The sequence below is a fragment of the Electrona antarctica genome, assembly GCF_951216825.1.
Source record: "Electrona antarctica genome assembly, chromosome: 18".
Classification (NCBI taxonomy): domain Eukaryota; kingdom Metazoa; phylum Chordata; class Actinopteri; order Myctophiformes; family Myctophidae; genus Electrona; species Electrona antarctica.
Genome location: NC_136799.1, coordinates 17,343,151 through 17,363,561, shown reverse-complemented (window position 1 = coordinate 17,363,561; position 20,411 = coordinate 17,343,151). Strand labels below are relative to the sequence as shown.

Genomic DNA, 20,411 nt, shown 5'->3' with positions numbered 1-20,411 from the left:
AAAATGCCATGACAATGACAACACATGTTTTCATAACACTATTCTTCATTCAATCTGATAAACCTTTATTGTGAAGTCCACAAGCAACTTTTTACCGGAAACGTGGTACGCTTCTGTAACTAATCTCACTCAGCTGATAAAACATTAGAATATACTGCACAATTGCACATATACCTGTTCACAATTATGTAAACAGGTGTAACGATTCAGGCCCTAGTGTAAGTCTGAATGATGCCGTTTTAAAAGCTATAGGCGCTGGTTACCAATATTTCTGATACGGAGGGACAACCTCAACCTTTTCCTCCGGTGGAAAGCCTGGTGACGCGAGGTTACCTCAACCTGAGTCCTGAGCACAGCAGTGAAGTAGGTATTGATTACCAATAAATCAAAGTTGACGATTTGGATTGGATATGAACTACAGTGGCAGAAGAAGCCTGTTTGTTAAGGCAATGTACTATTTTCTCTGTGACAAGTTTGAAGAGATAACTCTTCTAAGTAACATACTAACTTAACTTAATTTACAGATAGTCAGATACAGCATGTACAATTTTGTGTCATAGTATGTGGTAAAAGAAAAAAGAAAAGTAAATAAATAAAGAGTATAAAAATATGAGGAAAAACAAAAAAACATACATCAGGCTATTAAAAGTAAGAAGAAATAAATAGAAATAGAATTTGTGCTAAAAAAAAATAAGCGATTGCCCTGACAACCAACTAGCCAATCACAGCACGACGACCTGTCCCTTCAGCCGATGGGGTGTCCTTTTGAAAGGACCATTTTCGAACTTATCTCGGAGTTCCGACCAATCGAAAGTGAGTATTTTTCGCGCTGGTAGGGAGGAGAGTTTGAGTTGTGAATGAAACCCCGTTCGCATTTACATAGAATGAAAACGGACTAATTTTACATTTAACCCACTGAGGAGACAATTCAACAGGTAATTATGACAAGCGATCGTCATATTATTATCTTATCTGGTGCAAGAGAAGTGAATGACTACGCGTCAATACACTACTTGTCTGGGCAGGTCAACCATTTTAGCTGGTGGGGAAAAAAATGCCAGTAAGCATCTAGCTAACTAGCGCTAACACCTCCCATGTAGCTTTAACGGAGGGGTTAGCTGGACGCTAGCTAGCTATATCAGCTCTATTTTTTGATTGAGCTGTCATGGTGCCCGTTATCTGAGCGTATCAGTGAAATATCTGAGAAACAATTTAACCAAATGACCGGAGCACAATGCCCATTAAAGAGCGCGTTTATTTGTGTATTTCGCCACAACTCTCCTGAATTGGTTTGCATGTAAATGACGTATAGTTTATGGGAGGCGGTGTTGTCTATTTGCTGGAACGCGGCAAGGTAAAGGCTAACTTTAGCAGTGACAGTCGGAGGTAGAGAGTGGCGGCGTTAGTTAGTGTGGAGGTTGAGGTTGTGTCCCTGAATCCCAACATCGTGGCTTCCTCTCCGTACATTAGTCAGAGCCCCCCCCCCCCCCGGATGGTATGACTGAGAAGAACGATATACTTTTGATTCAGCAATCTATACATCAGTTAAGCTACTTATCTGGCCATATATCCTACAGATTTGCTACAGTGTGTAAAATTCCCAGTGTTCATTATTTAGCTTCCGAGGGTGTGTAACCAAATTGACCCATTTGGTTACATGTGTACTGTACACTCAAGAGTTTCAGATGGATACATGCACAGTGGGGATTGCGCCGTGTATGTCTTCAGCCACGCATACAGATTTGCTTCATGTCAGTTGAACCGACGAGCAGCAGCCTCCATTTGATTCCAGCAACTATTCGGAGCCCAGCAAGCAGTGCAGTGTGTTGTCAGCTGCTTCCATTTCCGCGGCTTTTCTCTCTGGTGATGCTGTGGTTACGCGGCACAGCCGGCGGCCACCCACTCATTCACCCTCTCATTGGATATTCACTGCATGATCATCACAGCTTCCCTGCGTTTTCCACTTAAGCCATAGGTTGTAGACAGTTAGTAACGCCGGTGCATTTTCCATAGGAGACAGAGCCAATTTAACAGTTGCCGTGGTAAGAGGAAGGTGGTGGGATTTGTCAGAACAAGCATGCATGGATGTAATGGAGAATTTGGTTTTGCATGACCTCGTTAGAAACGGGTTGTTGTGTTGGAGACACAACCTGTTAGTTATGATCTCTCTCTCAATGAAGCTAGCGATCTCACTGAGGCGTTTTGGATCTGCGTTTGCTTCACGGCAAAGTGGATTTGTTTTGATTAATCAAATCAGCTGGATTTTTAATGGAAAAATAGATAAGTCTTCTGTGTGGCTAGAACATTCCATGACAGGTGCTGTTTTGTGTGTTGCTTCCAAGCTTGGGTTTTCATGCTCTGGTTCAGCCAGTGTGCCATTTTGTTGTATGCAATCTATTCACCAGTGAATTGTCTTGAACATTTCTGCAGCAAATGTCTTATTTACATTTCTTGGAATGGCCTTTTAGAGTAACTTAGGTCAAATAAATATATTTTTTATCCCAACTTATTTATTTCTATGTTCACTTCACTATTGTTGCACTGTTCTTGTAAACATAATGCCATATATTGATTTACTATTGTATGACTTTAGAGTAACTTGTGTCACTGTCAATCTCATGTTGGTAACTGTCTATATTCCCTGGTAATTCATTACCAGATGAAGGTCCATTGTAAAATCCATTGCATTTATGTATTTTATTTATGCAGTTGTTGATTGATAATTCCGAGAAACCTTTATACTCTTTCACTTGTGTGAGTGCAGTAAATTCTAAAGTATAGTAAAATATAAATTCTAAAGCTATGTTGTCTCCTATAGCGCTGTGGGGTGTTTGATGGGATGGACGGCAAAGGTGGCTCCCTGCCTTCAATACCTGAGCCAGTCAACCCGATCAGCATGAAGCAGCTGCCAGAGGTCCTCGGCGTACGGAAAGGTCGAGGGGATATGAACGGCGACCCTGCTACCTTACTCATGGACAAAGCTGCCGCCCATCTGGCTGCTACGCTACATGACAGCGTGCTGCTGCAAAAGATGGCCGGCCACAACAACCACAACCACGAGAGGCTGAAAGACCTCACCTCTCGTGTGCTCAACGGTGACCAGGACAAACTCCCCAAGCTTTGTGCACCCGAACCCCCCATTCTGAAGGCGGGCGAAGCCCCCGCGACTACTGGTAACCACCAACGGAAGTGTCCACCACATTCGGACCCCGAGTTCAATGTGAAGATTACACAGATGGTGACGCAGCCACAGTCTGAGCCCTGCTGCGTGGATGGGACTGGGTTGGCCGCCACAGCCAAGGAGAGTATTATGAACAGCACTGAGACGGGGCAGGAAGTAAGCAAGAAGAGGAAGAGAAGGCCGCACAAACCCAAGCCTCAACCAAACTTCTGCTCCTCCACCACCACCACCACCAACACAATCCCTACGGGAGCGTCTGTTCCAGTTAAAATTGAAGAGGATACTGGAATAGCAGATGAGGTTAACTGAGTTTTTGGTCATTTCAACTTTTATGTAGTAATGTTTCACATTTTGGAAAAACAATAACTACTTACTTACTACTTACTTACTACTTGTGAAGTAAAGTAATAATGCTGTCCTTAGAATTCAAACCACCTGTCTTACAAGTGCAGCACTAGGCTTAGGGATTTGCACTGGAGTTGCATTAAAGTTTCGTTACAATGGATACATTGGCTATTATTACTGTAAATATCAAAAATGTATTTATTTTTTGGTAAATTTCCTGCCACATTTAAATTGAGATTTGTTACGTATGATCTATCCCTTAATCTCTGTTTTGTTCAGCAGGTTACTCCTGTACAGGGGGTGAAGGAGGGGTCTTCAGTAACGGTACGCTTCTCTGTTGGAGATGTGGTTTGGACCAAGGTGTCTGGTTACCCCTGGTGGCCCTGCATGGTCACCACTGACCCGGAACTCAACCAGCACATAAAACCGAAACAGAAAGGTACGGTAAACATATTGCATGGTAGGCTAGCATACCTTCCGACCAGAACGACCCACCACCACAAGGAGGTTGACTGAGAATTGGAATGTTTCCGGTTCAATCTTCACTCTTCCTGGCATTATTGAAGTGTCCTTGAGCAAGAACACATTGCGTCCCTAATTGCAACTGACAAGCAAGTTGATTCCTCACATGGCTGCCTCCACCGTCAATGTGAATGTAACGCATGAGTTGTAAAGCGCTTTGGAAATGTTGCAGTCCATTTAAATGCAGATGCAGTTCAGGGTGTAGGTACGGCATTTAGACAGGACACTTAGCAAGGAATCCCCCCCCCCCCCCCCCCCCCACACACACACACACCATGGATCTAAAGTGACTATACTGTGACTATGCATTTGTAATCTAGTCTCAGTGTAGAAACCCATGTTGATGCTGAAGAAACAATGAGGACGAGAGTATTATGTTATCAAGTGGCCCATCGCATCACAGATGTTGAACTAAATTAGACCGGCCAAAATTGCAAGTAATTGAATTGTAATTCTCAAGTGGTTTGATATATGGCCTCATGCTAGTGTAATAACCATCTGTCCATATGATTTGGCATCATTCATTCCACACGTATTGACTGTTTCCTGTAGCAGTATAGCTTGGGGCTAATTGCATATTTGGTTTCCCATAAGATCTTTAGTCTCAGTTGTGGTTGTAGGTTGCAGTAGCTCAAACAAATGTGTATGCTTAATTAAAAAGATTAAGCAAATGGTAAATACCAGTGTCGTGTCCAGGGAAATGACAGGAAATGAGGCATAATTGGCAGCATTTGAGTAGAAACTTTGATTTAACTCTGGTACAAAAAACAAAAAAACTAACACCATTTCCATTATCACTTTCAGTACTACTGGATGAACTAAAGTTAAACACACAGAACAGAGGGAACCTATTTAACTTTTGATCTGTCCCTGTAGGTAACAATCGATCAGGTCTTCAGTACCACGTGCAGTACTTTGGGGATGCTCCTGAGAGAGGATACATCTTTGAGAAGAGCATGGTGACATTCAGTGGAGAGGATCAATACCAGGAACTCTGTTCCCAGGGCACTAAGCAATCTGCCTCCCGTGTTCTTCATAAGAAGGTAGGTCGGCCCACATTAAAACATAAATGCCTTACTCCAGTCAAGTGATCAGAAAGTGCCACCCGAAGAAAGCTGTTAATTAGGAGTTTGACTGTTTCACTGTTTCATTGCTTTTCTTGCCTCATTTAAAGCCTAAAAGCTAATCTTGTGTTTTCTTTCAAATATCCTTTTAGACGGTTGCCTCTGTGCCCCGTAAACTGCGCGCCCAGTGGAACATGGGCATCGTCCAGGCTAAAGAAGCCACGAGCATATCCCTGGATGACCGCATGACCAAATTTGCCTTTGCCTATGACGATGATGGCCCGCACTTGAACCCCCATGTTCTAGAGAAGCTGAGACCAGAGCAGAGTAAAGACACAGACCTGGGAGACAAAACAGACTCGAGACTGAGCCCAACACTCCCTGAACTGACCAGCACTAGCACTGCAGAAGAACCTGCTCCCATTTTCCCTCGGTCAAAAGACAGCAGCACTTCAGCAGGGGAAAAAACACGAGCACCCAGGGGGAAAAATGAAAAGAGGGAAAGGAAAAAACAGGGAAAAGGGGAGATAAATTTGAATCTGTCAAAAGAGAAGGCAAAAGCCCATAGTTCTTCCAAAGATACACCTCAACCAGACTTATCAGAGCATGCCTCAAAGGTATGGAGAATACTGACTTTGTTTTTATTCCGTCTGTCAAGATTGTTTCACCTTAGTTGTTCTGTATATGTGTATTTGTATTTTTACTGTTCAATGAAGGAAATTCCTTTCTTTTTCTTTCTGTAGGATGCCACCACTCCAACAGACACACAGAAAAGCCCACCTAAGCAGCAGAATAAAAACAGAAAACTGAAACAGCCGCCTCTAGCTCCAAGCAAGATGGTGGGGAAGAAAAATAAATCAAAATCAGTCTCTTCCACGGCTGATTCTTTGGCACCCATGCTAACTGCTGTTTCAGGTTGGTCCATCGAAATACTGGATCAGTTAGCAGGTCATCATCTGAAGCTCCTGTTCTTTTTAGCTGGTAAAACAGTGGGGCCAGTTAATGGAAAAGTGGTTTTAGTTGTATTCTGTGACACTAAGACTGCTGTGAAAAGGGTCCATTGAAATATTTGTTTTTCCTTGCACTTGTAGTTGATAAGGTAAAGAAAGGAAAGAAGAAGAATATGACTCCAGGTAAAGAGGAACTGAAGACTGAATCCACAGGTGAGATGGAGTACTATTTCCATTCCACGTCAGTTGTTTTTACATGGTGGCTTTCAGATAGCCAGTATCTGTAAATAGCTTTTCGATTCCTGTTAACCATTTCTAGAAAATGGAAAATAAGATGTGGACGTCTTGTAAGACAAGCTCGAGAACATTTATCTCAACATAATGTTCTTTTTTTTTTTTGCCAAAGCTTTTCCATTCCCAGCAGTATAACCAGATTTTCTAGATACATAATTTATTTAGTATATTATAGGCAATAGTGTGTGTGTGTGTGTGTGTGTGTGTGCGCGCGTGTGTGTGTCAGTAGGTGCTGTGTGTAACACAGTAAGCAATATAGGCAGGCATGTATTGTTTAATTTAGGCTAATGTCAATAACATTGGTGCAATTAACTACATTTGATTTTCTTGATATCTTGACATATCCAGCTAAGAAAGTGCCTAAGAAGTCTTCTAAAAGGCCATTAATGGAAACTATGGCAGAGGAGAAGGACCAACAACCTAAAAAGAAACGTAAAATGGACAAAGACTCTGAGAAACAAAAGGTGAGTTGACTGTATTCTCCAGTACAGCGTTTCTCAAAAAGTGGGCAACCATATATTTGGTTTGAGAATCTCAAAGGGTTATGGACCATAAACTACTTACAAAGGGTAATATTGGGTTGTGACTTGCGAGTCCTTAGTCGAGTACATTCATAATTTCTTAATGTTAATCTTCACCAGTTAATAGATCTTTCCCCTCCCAGGTGCTATCAACCGAAGGAACCACAGAGAAAAAGCAGAAACAAATTAAGAAGGCAGTCAAAGTAGAAAATGTCAAGAAATTGACAAAAAAGTCAAAGGCAGCCAACCCAGGTAAATTGACAATTCAGGTAATTGGCAGATGTTCTTAGTCTTGTCCAAAGTGACTTACAAGTGTGAGATTAGATTAAATGGCATGAACTGTAGTAAAAGAAATCCCAAGACTGTTAACACATTTTGTGCCCAAAACGTCTGTGGACGTCCTGGGTTCTACCGCACGTGCATAGCCCAAGACGTCTGTGGACGTCTTCCAAAAAAAAAATATATATTTTAATTTTGTTTTAACACGTGGTGCCAAAGTTTGTGTTTTCGCCATTGAGAATGCATTTGGCGTTTAAATTAAATAACTCAGAAACTATAAAACATTTCAAAGTAAAAAGTTCCAGCATGTGTCTCCACAGTCAGCTGAATTATAAAAAATGTGAATGGATTTTCTAGGTGAAAGTGATTTTGGGCAGTATTGCGTGGGCTCTCAATGTGTTAAATTAATATGGTTGGATAGTGTAACTCCCCAAGATGCATTTTAAATCATAGCATCTCTGCAGTTTTGGTAAATCAATGTAGTCAATACTTTTAGGATTAAAATGAAAAAATAGCAAAAGTAGCAGATCTACAATCTCAAAACACGTGTTTCAAGCCTGTGGATCTACTACTTTTGAAAAGTTAGAATATGGAGATAAGAGATTTCGGCAGACATCTATTTATAGCAAGCAACAACTAAAATGACACAGAGGTGTTACCAGCTTGTCCTTGAAAGGTATAGGTGGAAGTGGAACGGGTCTAAATAGATTAAGATGTAAATGTAAACCTCTCAGGTGTAGAGGACCAAGCAGCAGAGAAGCCGAAGCGGAAGAGGAAGAAGGCCACCGACGGTCAGACCACGCCCACCCAGAACAAGAAGAGACGGCCCTCCCCCTGTCCTGAGCCTGAGGTGGGAGAGGTAGGATTAAAAGGGGAATTCCACATAATTGTCCTGATAATCTTATAATATTCTTTCACATCAAATGTTTTTAAGTCAAATATTTGCTTCTGGGGGTCCCTAGAACAAAATGTTTGAGAACAATGACATAGAAACATGTTTTTCAGAAAATTGATTTAGAAGACATTTGTAGAATCAGGTCCTCAGGTCTTAATGGGTTATGGGAAGATGGTCATCTAAATGCTGTGTATCTCCACAGGTGTCTGGGAGTGAAGCGTCGGGGTGTCCTGATTCTCCAAGTGACAGTTTAGATGGCATCAAGAAGGGAGAGCGAAACAATGTCGCAAAGAAAGAGTTCTTCTGCCAGGTTAGTTGGTACCTTGTAATAACCGGCATCTGTTTTGTCTGTCACAGTGATTTGGATCAAACTACAGACAACTTGGGAAGGGTGTTTTGTTCTTTTGGGGTTTCAAGGGATGGGGATCTTCGAGTAAATATTCACAATCAAGTTATTACCAACCGAAACGGGTCCTCAGATTATTCTTTTATTTTTTGCTTTCCCAATTACTGTGATCTACAGTATCCATGACTTTGAGGTGTTTTGTTTCCCCAGCTGTGTGAGCAGGTGGGTGAAGACCTGGTGTCCTGTGAGGGACAGTGTTATGGGAAGTTTCACCTACACTGCCTAGGCCTGGATATAATGACGAAACCTGAAGACTGCCTAGGCCTGGATATGATGACGAAACCTGAAGACTGCCTAGGCCTGGATATGATGACAAAACCTGAAGACTGCCTAGGCCTGGATATGATGACAAAACCTGAAGACTGCCTAGGCCTGGATATGATGACGAAACCTGAAGACAAGATTCTTTGTAAGGATTGCAGCTCAGGTGAGAGAGATGGGGTGGGCCTTAAGATGTTAAGTAGTAGGAATTTGTTTAACTGCCAGATTCACTCAGCTTGGGGGGGACGCATTGTAAGCTGGTAGATCGGCTATTTTTTGTGACGATGTTGTATGACATTATGGTTAATCATCATACTAATATATTTGTTTTAGTCAATAAAAAAACACAAAAGCTAAAACGATAATGATGCAATGTCTCTTATTGAACAAGTCCATCTTCTAGTTGTGGTGGTGGTATAGTGCTATAATTACAAATATTAAATGTATTTGACCAGTCAAACCTCTTGGTTTCTCTCCTCTTCTTTCCAGGAGTCCACTCGTGTTTCTCCTGTAAGAAGTCGGAGGGTGAGGTGCGTCGCTGTCATGTCCAGCACTGTGGGAAGTTCTACCACGAGGCATGTGTCCGTCTCAGCCACCTCACCGTCTTTGACAACAAGGGCTTCCGCTGCCCACTCCACATCTGCCTCAGCTGCCACTATAGCTGCAGGTCCAACCCCAAGTCCTCCAAGGGTGAGTCCAGTCTCCACCAACATTTACATGTAGCTTGAACTACTCAAAGCCTACCCTTTGCTATTCTAAATTCCCATCTGGCTGGCCAACATGGATTAAAGCGAGAACATCTGATGCTGTACTACAGCGGCCCCCAAACCTTTTTGGCCGTGCACTCCCTGTTACCTCCTGAGCTAGCTGACGCACCAACTCATGTTTTCTGTGTTTTCAGGTAAAATGATGCGATGCATGCGCTGTCCTGTGGCATACCACATGGGCGATCTGTGCATGGCTGCAGGCAGCGAGATGATCACCAACAACGCCATCATCTGCACCAACCACTTCAGTGCCAAGAAGGGCTACAGTCACCACAGCCACGTCAACGTCAGCTGGTGCTTCGTCTGCTCTAAAGGTACACCTCACAGCCATACTCCTTGACACACGTTAACTCCCAAGGCCAATTTATGCTTGGAGCGATAAGTGTCAAACCATACACAATACGTGTTTCACAACACTTTCATACAAATTCATACAGTATGTCTTGCCAAATGACGCAAACGTGGTCTCGGCTCTGAGGTAACAGAGCTTACTTCATCTTCCCCAACATAAAAGTATGTGACATATTATGAAGCGTCACCATCTGTGAACGACCTCCATGACACACCTTTGACATTTTTTACCTCACTTTTTTGTGTGATGCGTCATTTGAAGCATAAATTGGCCTTTAGTATATACTGTTATTGTTCCTGTTAATTTATAGAATTGTCCATATGAAATACAGAGGATCCATTGTATTAAATTGTTTATTTGTCAAATCATTAGTTTTTTTTTAGTTGACTTTTAAAATAACCATATTTGTAGGGCTAACATTATGGATGTCTTAATAGTCATTGATTTTCAATCTTTGTTTTGTGAGTGATGGTGTGTATCAAATGCACATGATATCCTTTTGGAAAATCGGACTCCTCACCTCACACGTGACTCCATTAGGCTAAAGTTGTCTGTTGTGTTCTACAGGAGGCCAGTTGTTGTGTTGTGAGTCGTGTCCCGCAGCCTTCCACCCAGAGTGTCTCAACATCGCTATGCCTGATGGGAGCTGGTTCTGTAATGACTGCCGGGCTGGGAAGAAACCCAAATACAAAGATATCGTCTGGGTTAAACTGGGAACCTACAGGTCAGCAGGTTCTTGGGTCTAAGAATGTGGTCTGAGCAGAACAGCTTGAATACTTACTCCTTACTATTGAGGAATTGAATGGTCTTCTAACACTTTACATAAATGGCCATGGGTTCATGTTAATCTCCTTTCAGAGAGTTCACTTACCTAATGCCAAACGTGTTTCCAGCAGAATGTGACTGAGTTCGAAACTTGTCATCCTGATCTTTTACTCTGCCCTCCCGTCTTCAGATGGTGGCCAGCAGAGATCCAGCACCCAAGGAACATCCCCACCAACATCCAGCACCTGCGCCACGAGATCGGAGAGTTCCCCGTCAAGTTCTTTGGCTCCAAGGACTACTTCTGGACACACCAGGGCCGTGTGTTCCCGTACATGGAGGGAGACCGGGGCAGCAAGTACCAAAGGAGTGCCACTACTGGGAAAGTCTTCAAGAATGGTGAAGATCTAAAACCATAAACAACTACTTTGATTTAATTTTTGCTGGTTCACATTCAATAAAGGCACCAGGGAACACAGACAGACTTGGACCTGATTTAATTTCTCAAAGTCAGCTTTTGGCTATATTTTAGACTTAAGACACAATAGAGACAGGCTTGTATAGCTGAAGGAATTAAATGGTTGCTTTTACATCCACAACATTGTGTTTTGACAATTTGATTTTGTTTTCACAGCTCTGCTGGAGGCTGAAATTCGTTTCAAAGAAATCAAGTTGAAGCAAGAGGCCAAAGAGGCGCAGGAGAACAACAAAAAACCACCTCCGTATAAATGTATCAAGGTATGAAACCAAAGGACTATTTATTTTAAGCAGCAGCCAAGATCACAGCTTGTTGACCTCTAACTGGCAAATTAGTTTTCCCCACTTGTAACTTGAATTTCATAATTTAAGTCAATGGGGATGTGGTCTGGCTGAAAGCTTTGGAGTCATACGTGATGTATACGTCTTGGACACCTGACATACCGTAGAATGACAGATTAGATATTCGGATTTATTTATTCATTCATTCATTCATGTTGGACCCATGATTTCATAACATTCTGCAGGTGAACAAGCCTTGCGGTAAAGTGCAGGTCTACACGGCCGACATCGCTGAGATTCCAAAGTGTAACTGCAAGCCCTCCGATGAGAGGCCCTGTGGCTTTGAATCAGAGTGTCTGAACCGCATGCTGCTGTATGAGTGCCACCCAGAGGTGTGTCCCAATGGCGAGCGTTGCTGCAACCAGGACTTCACCAAACGCCTCTACCCTGAGACCAAGATCATCAAGGCATCCGGCAAGGGCTGGGGGCTGGTGTCCCTCCGAGACATCAAGAAGGTGAGGAGAACCAAACCTATGCCATTTACTGCTACTGCTTCATCACCACAGAACTATACAAGTTCACACATGTATAGTGACGGGTGCTCAATGTAAGGAAGGCCCCGACACTCTTAGTGTCACAATTTCATGCTCTATCCTTTGAGCAAAACAGAACGGTGTTCTGATTTATAACGTTACTTTTCAGGGGGAGTTTGTGAATGAATACATCGGGGAGCTGATTGACGCGGAGGAGTGCCATAACAGAATCAGATACGCACAGGAGAATAACATCACACACTTCTACATGCTCACCATAGACAAGGTCAGTACTGGTGACTTGATGAGGAAAATGGGAAGTAAATTTGACTGGAGGGGAGGCTTTAAAAGCAGAGCAATGTTAGTGTGGCTAATGAAAGATAAGCTCCACAGAGAATTATTGCTCTGTTCCTCAGTAGCAGAGTCATCCTCTCTTGGAGGTAGAGCAAGTAACTGGTATTGCATTGGGAATGTTATACTCTAGTCAACTGTGACATTACAGTAGTCAATACCACATGTAGAACTTGTGTAAGAGCTTGCATTTGTGTCTGTGTGTGTCTGTCCACAGCTAATCTTGCAAATTGCTAGGCCATCATGATTCTTGTGCACGCTGTACCTCAAATGTATGAGCCCAGCTGGTTATTGTACTTTAATGACATGGTCCAGTTCAACTCAACATATTCTTTTATCCTGCCAGGATCGTATTATTGATGCTGGTCCGAAGGGGAACTACTCTCGGTTTATGAACCACAGCTGCCAACCCAACTGTGAGACTCAGAAATGGACAGTGAATGGAGACACCAGGGTCGGCCTGTTTGCTGTCTGCGACATCCCTGCAGGTCAGAATTAACAGCAAAGCCACAACGCCCCCAACAGCTGGAACTAATATTCACATCTTGTTCTCCACAGAATATGACAGATACATTGAATTGCTCTGAATGCGGTCTCCTATTGATGCACCCATACAAAACATCTCCTACCATAGTAGGGGACGACTAGCTACAATCTACTTTTTCATCAAAACGAGCCGTCCTGCAAACTGTGAAATTTACATTGGTCTCTGTACAGATACTACAGATGAGTGCACAGACACTGTGGGAAGCGCAGGTGTCTATCGTTGTCTAGTATGTCTACAATTACTAAAGAGACCTTAATGTTTTTGTTTCGCGTATGAGCCATTTCATGGCCGTTCGATCGGGGAATATTTCAAACGCTCAACAGACATTACCCGGACTTGACTCAAGGGTCCTGCCAGCATAAAGTATGTTGCATGTCCGATCCCACCAGCCGGAATGTTCTGTTCATACATACAGTTCCTCCATTTAAAGCCTGGAAAACTTATAATACAGTGCATGTCTGAAAGTGACTTAATTTAGGTGTTTCTATTTCCTGAAACACAACAGTAACAAACTAATAATGCATACATTTTGTTTTTTCTGTTCCAGGGACGGAGCTGACATTTAACTACAACTTGGACTGCCTCGGCAACGAGAAAACAGTCTGTCGCTGCGGTGCCCCCAACTGTAGCGGATTCCTTGGCGACCGGCCTAAAGTAATTTCACTTAAAGTTAAAAGCTAGATGAGTTAATAGAAGAATGCAGTTGTGTTTCTCTCACAGTTGGTACAGGTTTTTTGTTCTTGGAGCCAGAATCTACTTTGCTGATCCTGGAAGTGTCCTGGATCCTATTCAGCAAAAGGAGAGGGCCCTCTTAATAACTTGCTCCCTGCTTACCTCCTATTTCCTATAAAGCCTCTGGAAACTTGGCCCCAAATGGTACAAATGTGTATATACAAAACAAACATCCATCCATCTTCAACCGCTTATCCGGAGAGAGCTCCATTCAGACTTATCAGTCTTAAGTATCTACCCAATATGAGTTAAATAAAACCTTAATGATTATTAAAAAAGAAATTTAAAACGGCGTATCTGGTTGATCAGTCCATTTTCTCACAAATGTGAGTGAGGTGGTCAAGTCATGCTTGATTGTCATCTTCCAGGATTCCAAGCTTATACAAATATTACACTGCTACTAACGGTAGTACCAGTATCACAGCGTCATATACAGTATTACTAACAGCCCGGCATGTTTGACTAATAGGTTGTGTCATAAAGTGACCACTGTGACTGATGTCCTTGTTGCAATAGACGGATGATACAATGCTATTATACAGTATATATTGATTTTTCTTTTTTGCCGTCTTTGATCCGACAGAACTCAAGCAGCCAGACTGCTGAGCCAAAAGGGAAGAAGGTAAAGAAGAAGTTGAAAAAGAAGAAAAGTGAGGGGAAGAAGTCAGAGGATGAGTGTTTCCGGTGTAGTGATGGAGGCCAGCTGGTTCTGTGTGGTAAAAAGACCTGCGCCAAGGCCTACCACCTGTCCTGTCTGGGCCTTACCAAGAGACCCTTTGGTAAGACAACTATAGGGGCGAAAGAAAGCAGCAATGGACCATTCGCTAAACCCCATCCTGAAAGCGATTGTCCAATGTTAGTCTAGAAACCGTCGCTAAGCTGGCATATGGTCTGGCAAGATTTAGTCATCTGTCATAGTTGTCAATGTTATTTGACAAGTCATGATAATGATTTAAAGTTCAATGAGTTGGATACTGTTTCTTCTAACACGTCTCTGTATTTTTAGTTTATTGTATTGTCATGTACATTTGTCCAGTGCATAGCCTACTGCAGGCCTTGTTGACTACTGTAGATTTTGAAGCGCTTGCTCTTGAAATGATTTATTTATATGCAGAAATCCTGCCATATAACATGCATCTCAATGGGTGACGAGCACAGGTCTGGCAGAGTGGAGTGGGCAGGAGTTGGTGAAGGGCCCCTTATTGTCACCAAAAAGGCACAAAGTCTGTTTAAAAAAATGATATATATATATAGCCCCTTTGTTTATTCACTCATGTTTTTGTTTTATATATTTATCAGTTGGAGAAAAAAAACAAGCCCAAATTGATTAAATCAAATGTGTTCCGCCCGGACATATTTGCGGTGCGCACATACATCAGCCAATGAGTAAACCAGCTGGACTAGAGTACTGGACCAGAGTGTAGAGTAGCGACGCGCTTTGATCTCGCCGCAAAGTGGGTGCCTATGGGATATAGTTCCAAACATTGCTCCTATGGCTGAAACTATCCCATTGAGATAGAATGAGCACTTCCGCATTCCATTGTTACAATGGGAGTCGACGCTAGTGTCGCGCCACTCTTACTATATTACTCTGTACTGGACTAGCTTGCACATCGATCATAGTCTCTGCTTGCTATTGCATAGCAGCTGGTAATATATATATATATATATATATATATATATATATATATATTGTTCTGCTTTAAACGTGTGTGTTTGTGTGTACAGGACGTTGGGACTGTCCCTGGCACCACTGTGACGTCTGCGGGAAGAACTCTGAGGCCTTCTGCCAGCTCTGTCCCAACTCCTTCTGCAAGGCCCACCAAGAGGGAGCGCTGCGGCCCTGGCCACTCACCGGACAACTGTGCTGCATGGAGCACGAAGAGCCAAATGGGACTGAGGACCCCACGGGCCCTCCGGCCCAGGCGGTGGCTCCTGAGGCTGCTGCTGCTACAGCAGCCTCACGTCCCACTAAAGGCAAAAAAAACTCTCGGGCGGCTGAGGCCAAGGCCGCCTCCGCCGCCTCCTCTGAGCCAGCTAAACATCTGGCCAAGGGGTCTAGGAAAAAACAAGGGAAAATTAAAGCCCAAACGGCCCTCTAGGGCCGTTTGGGCCTTAGAGGACCCGAACAGAACTGGAACAATTATGTATCCACCCCCAAATAATTGTCTTTAAAAATCACATAAAACGCACTGCATCTCTCCTTCCTCATCAGGGATAGTCCTTTAACTCTCATGTGCCAAGGGGCCCTGAAATCAGGTCTAGCTCACATTTTGTTTTGTTTATTTTACTCTTTGGGTGTTTTTTTACCCTCCTATCTCTCTCTCTCTCTACACTCGTCTACACTGAGACAAACATCCTGTGGTAAAGCACAATGCACCCGAGAACAGGTAAAAAACAGAACAGGTAAAAAACTAAATGTATGTGTTGTCAAATCTCACCTGCTGTATCACCTGACATTTGATTTTACCAACCAAACTACTACTTTGAAGATCCGAAATGGGGCTAGCTGGTTATCTGTGGTTTGTAGAATTTCTTGCCCTCTTAGAGTGCATTAGCACAACTCACCCTGACTAAACGGCATTATAGTCTGCTAACTTGAACCTCAAACTTCTACAACATAGATTTTCTTGAACACGAGGATTTTAGTGCTATATCTATATGTATGTATATCAAAGACCAAAATTATGATTACTTAAAAGTCTGTATAACTTAACAGATTGCCAAATTGAATCTTTTTTTATATATATAAATATATGTGATAACAAATGCCAAGACACTATGGCTAGGCCTCAAAACAACCAGACTATCCGTCAAGTAGCCCTAGGTTGCGTTAAATGTAGACGAGTACATGTTTTATTTTTTACAACCTTTTATTGCTTTATTTTATTAGAAGTTATATCTCTTCATTTAACTTTAATGGTATTTTAATTTTATTTCTTTTTTTTGTTTTTGCTGAATGGCAGTGAAACACAATTCTTGAGGATGAGAGAATCAAAGTATTAAAGTGAACCCTTATGGCTCTGCGTCCACTAGAACACTTCCCCCCCCCCCCAATATTGATGTCTAAAGCTACCTTTTTCAAACATGGAAACTAGAAACCTTGTAATCTGTACAAAAAAGAAGAACTTCAAAATGTTTATCTTGTAATGTTCCATCCTCTGGTACCTAATAAGCATACATACGTATGTTGAAGCCTATGGTGCTGCCATTCAGCCTGTGCGCATGTGCCCAATGACTGAATTTGGCATTGTATTCCCACATGGCTTGCTGAAAGGCGGAAATGGGGAAAGGTCTATGCTTCTAGGAATTCAAAATGGACATTCATTTACAACAGTACAAAAATGAGGTTGTTTGTAATGTGGGGTTCCCAGTGAACACGGAAAGGGCCTTTGTATAATTCTCCACTTTGCAGGCTCTTATATGGCCAGTCAGTGTAACAACACTATTTAGGTACTTACAGCAGTGTAATTTCAGCTGGGACAGAGTGAAACATGCTGGTTGTCTGCACAGTGCTAAATAAAACGTTTATGAAGGAATAAAAACCTTGGAGATATATACATTATGGTTTTTTTTGTTTAAGATTCAAATTGGTATGGTTATTCAATTTTCAGCTGAGGTTGCCATTTGTTATCTGAAATCAGTAGTTTTCAAAGCAAAGGTTTATACTTAGTATATCTGTATTGGAAACAATATAGTTGAGTCTAAAAGATGACAATTTGGGAAGTCTTCTTGAGCACAAAGTGAGTGTTGTGTAGACACTAGGTTGTTAGTTTGAGGAGCCTTGCCAGTGTTTTATTATATTTACATTTTACTCACATACTGTAAAAAATAATATCACCACCCTTACCATTCCAATGCCAATTGGCACATGATGCAACAATGACACTAGAAACTTTTTTAACATTGCAAGCAACCGCCACAACATAAAATAAGTTATAGAAAGATTATGAGAAAGTATGCCTTTGGCAATTTGAGTCTAAATACTTCTAGATTGTCCTGGCTTACTTGTGGTCAAGAAGACCGTTTAATTTTGACTTTCTTTTTTTCTTAAGCTCTTGGGTCAATTTTGGGTTATTTGCTGAAAACATCTCAATTAAAAGACTTGAAACTCAATTTCAGTTTGTTTAAACAGTATACCGAACAGGATTTTTTTTTTAATGGCACCTTTTTATTTTACTAGTATGGGGTTTAACATGCACACACCCCATTCCGCTGGTGCAGATTTTATTTTATATCGACGTTCGTACACGTATCATCCTAACATGATTTGTGGGAATGTAGTTCAGCCAGTTTTATATTTTGTAAGCACTGTAATTCCCTGTAGAGCTGAAGCATACATGTGTGCTTAGAACTTTCCATTCTGTAACTACTGTCATAGTAAACCAGAGACTAATGTGTACATAATGTATAAGTGGGAATAGTGATACTTTTATTGTAAATATACAGTTTTCCAAGACTTTTTTTTTGTTTTTGTTGACCCATTGCTGATACCCTTTTGTGCAGGATTACTTGTCAGTTAAATCATGCAATAAAGAGCTCAAACACGCATCTGCTGCATGTAGCTTTTTTCCATCATAATGATTTTACAATCATGTAGTGGTTATATTGGGGTGCAGTACTTAGTTTAGACAGTACTTGGTTTAGACTAGTCATTTGGTTAGACCAGTCATTAGTCCTACAACTACAACCTATCTCAAACCCTCACCCTAAACCTAACCTCCCACGGGGCAGCACACCTAAACCTAACCTCAACCCATGTCTAACCAATGACTAGTCTAAACTAAGTATGCACCCCGCTATATTGAACAGAATCGGATGTAACTCATTTTGCAGTTGCGCTGTTTACAATGATGAGCATGATGTCGGGAATGCAGGTGTAGCAAGAATGTTAATATAATTTATATTGGTCATAATGTAAGCAACTCTGGTTACTGCAACTTCGCCTGCACAAACTGGCATGTCATTAACGGAGATACAGGTCCAGCTCAATTAATTAGAATATTTTGTAAAGGTTCATGCTAAAAGGATAACACAAAAATCCCCAGTGGCTTGTTTACATTGTGGTCCTTAAATAAACTAGTGTAGGCTATTCTCATACTGGGAGTCAAACCCAGGGCCAGGTCGCCTAGGTGAAAACCAGGAATCCTGGCCACTACCATTTGGGACTCAAAGTGGTGTTCCATAAAGTGCATTTTACACCAATGCAGTTCCTAGTCCAGCACAGCAGTAACAATATATAGGCTACTCATTTATATTCAGTAAGCATATATGCTACACTGCTACAGATGTGTCAGGGGTTTATAAATATAAGGTTTAGGGTTTAAAAAAAGAACACTCCTAAAGAACACGTCCAATGTCCATCTAATTTCTAAAAGGTCAAATATAATGTTCTCATTCAAATTATCCAGCGATTAATAGACTGAAGGTCATACTGTAGGTTCAAAGCTCACTCGAACCAAACAACCCAACCAAACTAAAAACTCACTCGATAAAAAACAAACAAAAACACTGATCAACTCAAAGTGAAAAAAGATTTAAAAGAAAACAATGATTAGGAAACGGTCTCAATAAAATCCAACTAATAATAAAACTAAGGGAAAAAATTGCTTTGCATAATATGTACATTTCTTAAGTTGCTCCCTCCATGATCCTCCCTCTCCTATAGGAAGTAAAAGAGTGTGAATTCACCCTGACCAAGAATTAAACCCACAACCTTTGAGTTGTCTCAGCTTTACTCATACCACAAAGCCTTTCACACCAATACAAAGTTGTTGGTCATATTTGAGGTTCAAGGGAGTGCTGGTAGGTCAAAAGATGAAAATGCACATCAAACACCTCTCCCTGACAGAATGAATCTACAGATATAGGCTACCCACTGATGACCATCGTTCATTATGACACAACTGAGATTTAGATTATTGTTGAAAACCATCAGTCTTAACATTTTTACCCAGTTACTCTTTCATTGACAGCAAACACAGAGGTGTTTAGTAATGTCAGCCCTTAGTCATTTATTAGTTTGAGAAGCCTATATCAGTTCTAAACAACCAAGAGTAGGTCTATACAAGGTTTTGTTTAAGTACATTTGTCATTTTTTTAATGACAGCTTCTAAATTATCTTATTAATGATCAATTATATGCTGAGCCCCGTACTTGAAAACTGCATTCTGTTGAGCTATTTTAACAACTCAGCAGTGGTAAAGTAAAAAGCAATAAACTTTGAATCATAAAAAATACTGCAATGTAGAAATACTTTGTTACAAGTGTAGCCTCCACACAAGTAATTCAAAGTGTACTTGAGTAAAAGCACTAAAGTATTGGCATCAAAATGTACCGAGTGCTGCTTCTATTATAAATCCCTGACTCATTATCTGAGCCACAATGGCATACAAGCTGAGAGTGAGCAGGAAATATCTTTAGAATTTAGATACCGTGACATGGAGGACAAATCTGATGAAACAGCCAAACAGAATAACAGTGACAAAACACATTCAATAGCATAAAAGACCTTCTGACCTTATACTGTGCAAAAGGGATAGACGGTAGTGGTATTCGGGCCACAAGACAACTCACCCTTTTTGCATCTCCAAGTGAGTTGTCCGGACATCTCACCCCGAAAGTCCGGACCAGGGTGAGATGTCTTCACTTCCGGGGGTGAGCTGTCTTCACTTTCGGGGTGAGTTGTCTCCTTATATATCATATATACTCTATGGTTGTCTCGGGGTGAGAGTTGAGTGTTTGGCTGTTTGCGCAAAGAGTGTCTGAGCTCTTTTTTTTTAGTGGTGCAACCACTCCAAGGAACAGCAATGTCTGTGTACCCTTTGAGCTCTTTTATATACTTTACTGAATATTTCACAAGAACTTTACTGAATATTTACTAATAATAA

The 20,411-nt window shown here is 41.6% G+C and overlaps 1 protein-coding gene across 5 annotated transcripts; it reads left to right on the top strand.

Moving 5' to 3' along the window:
- Positions 1-218: 218 nt before the first annotated feature.
- Positions 219-18,072, top strand: nsd2 (nuclear receptor binding SET domain protein 2). Of its 5 annotated transcripts, none has more exons than XM_079528473.1 (23): positions 219-363; positions 2,819-3,481; positions 3,806-3,965; positions 4,925-5,091; positions 5,265-5,729; positions 5,856-6,027; positions 6,204-6,275; positions 6,705-6,820; positions 7,021-7,129; positions 7,891-8,015; positions 8,254-8,361; positions 8,608-8,884; positions 9,208-9,408; positions 9,620-9,799; positions 10,405-10,561; positions 10,793-10,998; positions 11,234-11,337; positions 11,604-11,873; positions 12,061-12,177; positions 12,589-12,730; positions 13,337-13,443; positions 14,105-14,300; positions 15,250-18,072. In XM_079528473.1, exons 2-23 carry the CDS (start codon positions 2,840-2,842, stop codon positions 15,621-15,623), a joined length of 4,467 nt encoding a protein of 1,488 aa, XP_079384599.1. In that variant the 5' UTR covers positions 219-363; positions 2,819-2,839; the 3' UTR covers positions 15,624-18,072. The 5 variants fall into 5 exon arrangements, with proteins under 5 accessions (XP_079384599.1, XP_079384598.1, XP_079384596.1 ...); XM_079528472.1 differs by lacking the exon at positions 219-363 and adding an exon at positions 784-935; XM_079528470.1 differs by lacking the exon at positions 219-363 and adding an exon at positions 1,489-1,495 and having other exon boundaries at positions 3,809-3,965.
- Positions 18,073-20,411: the final 2,339 nt, after the last annotated feature.

Bases quoted from the DNA above. Each gene is read 5' to 3' on its own strand.
- nsd2 (XM_079528469.1), top strand. The intron at 8,885-9,207 runs GTGAGAGAGATG...TCTTCTTTCCAG, and splicing joins TTGTAAGGATTGCAGCTCAG to GAGTCCACTCGTGTTTCTCC. The intron at 10,999-11,233 runs GTGAAGATCTAA...TTGTTTTCACAG, and splicing joins TGGGAAAGTCTTCAAGAATG to CTCTGCTGGAGGCTGAAATT.